The sequence below is a fragment of the Cyprinodon variegatus genome, unplaced genomic scaffold, assembly GCF_000732505.1.
Source record: "Cyprinodon variegatus isolate N-32 unplaced genomic scaffold, C_variegatus-1.0 Scaffold1103, whole genome shotgun sequence".
NCBI classification, from domain to species: domain Eukaryota; kingdom Metazoa; phylum Chordata; class Actinopteri; order Cyprinodontiformes; family Cyprinodontidae; genus Cyprinodon; species Cyprinodon variegatus.
The window spans coordinates 204,375-206,398 of record NW_015151556.1 but is presented as its reverse complement, the minus strand read 5'-3'; the positions used below and the strand labels follow the sequence as shown (position 1 = coordinate 206,398).

At 44.8% G+C, this 2,024-nt stretch overlaps 1 protein-coding gene across 1 annotated transcript in view; it reads left to right on the top strand.

Annotated features, from left to right (window-relative positions):
- The window catches only part of senp6 (SUMO1/sentrin specific peptidase 6), a 24,624-nt gene that overhangs the window by 4,484 nt on the left and 18,116 nt on the right, over positions 1 to 2,024 (top strand). The window contains exons 3-4 of the mRNA XM_015400443.1: positions 409 to 469; positions 558 to 655. Coding sequence (XP_015255929.1) covers positions 409 to 469; positions 558 to 655 — 159 coding nt within the window. The remainder of the gene's footprint in view (positions 1 to 408; positions 470 to 557; positions 656 to 2,024) is intronic.

Genomic DNA, 2,024 nt, shown 5'->3' with positions numbered 1-2,024 from the left:
CCCGTCCCTCAAATCGAAGGACGCATTTTAAGGCCGCATAACGAGGACTCTTGGAATCCGACGAATCAGACCTCGGCGCCGCGCTATGATGTAATCGGCCTTTGAATCTGGAAGACGCAGCCCATGAATTCGAACGCAGCCCATATTTAACCTTTAGTGGGCGGGGCTAAAACAGCTGATTGGTCTAATACTGACGAGCAGATCGCATGTGACGTTTAAAATGATTTCATGAGGAAATAATTCACTAAATTCTGGAGGAAGGTCATGGATGATGACCTCAGAATTTTTCCAACTCTAATATCTTATTTGTGTTTAATGCTCTTGTAATATGAATAAATAGTTTCAAACGGGGACCTTCTGGAATATTTCTGTCTCTAACTGAGGTTTCTGGGCTTTCCCTCTCTTCAGAGCGGGTGTGGTGAGTGTGGAGGAGATGGAGCAGCAGCAGATGACCTCCCCGGAGAAGAAGGTGAGTCCCTGTCGGCGATGCTCTGCGTCTCCAGGGGGGAATGAATGAAAAGCAGCTGGAGTTAATGCCGCTTTGTTTCCCGCTCCAGTCTCCTCCTTTAAGGCACTACGGTTCCGATCATTTGAGGACGTTTGGAAACCGATCCAACATGAGGTCTCTGAACAGACTGGGTGCCCGAAAATGCAGGTAGGAACCTTTTTTCTTTATTTCTTTTGCTTCAAAACGATGGAAATGTTTCTTTCGGTGATGATGGTCCATGGAAATCTATGGAAATCCATTAGTGAAACAGAACCTTCAGGGATTCGTCAGAAAAACTGGAAGCTGGATGGAGGAACTGGACCAATTAGAAAGGTTCTGATGATTTCAGTGGATCAGAACCATCATCTAAAGCCCTGAACACACCGGTTGCGTACGACTTTTTAATCTCTGATTATTGATTATCATAAGAGATCAGAGATGATTAATCTCAGGATTTTTTTCCATGTCACACTGGAAAGTGTGAGCAGATCTGTGCCGATTATTTTACACAGATTTGACTGGAACAGATTATGAAAAGTTATAAAGCGGTGCATTCTATAAAGCAAAGCTCTACTTAGCGAGTCTGTGGAGCATCTAGAACCAGAACAGATAGAGAATGTTCATATATTAAAAACATAATGAGATCTACATCTAAAGAATGGAAAGAAAACAGCTATTAATGGCATGGGATGGTTTCTATGGTGACTGAGGCAGAGAGGTGATTCTCAGAGACATCTGGGAAGTTTTTCTTTCTTTTTTCCATAAAGAGGTGAGAGAGAAACGCTGACCTGCTCTGTCTGCTCCTCCTTATTCTGGTTTCTGTGATGCTCAAAGACGATCAACTGCTTTATCCGTTTCCTGTCCTCCTGAGCTCCCATCATGGGGAAAGTTTCTGTTTTAATGTTTTTGCTCCAGTCTGTCCTGCTCACTATAAACACGATGTGTGACTCCAAACGGACTCTTTCTCTGTCAGATTAACAGATTTTATTTTGTATTTTCCCCCAAAGCGGATGTGTTTTACTTTCTAACTGCGTCTCTCTTCCTGTCAGACCCATGAAATTGCTGCTGAATTGCTGCGTAGTCCCACTAAAACAGACCTGGGCTCCATCTCAGTCGGAGCGACGCTGCCCCCTGCAGGAAATCATCACCATTGACTTTCAATCAGCGCTAAACGCCACCACCTCTAAAGCCTGGTTTATGCTCAGAAACCAGGACGTCGTAGTTAATGCAGATGCCCCCCCCTTCTGCAGACATTCTAGTGCATCTCTCCTAAAGGCCTGGTTATTAGAGACTGACACGGGAGTGGATTTTCACTCCTGTCCTGTCCCACTCCCACAGAAAAAAATGGTGTCCCGTCCCGATCCTGGGCCAGAGTAGAAATCTAAATCCTGTCCCGTCCCACTCCATGTGAAATTACTCCCACTCCCATCCCGCTCCCATTCAGAATGACTCCCGCTCCTGCTCCCATTCTTGTTGTCTTCAATAAGATTTCTGCCAATTCATTGAATCTGAATTTCTTTTAAGCGCGGGTGAAAAC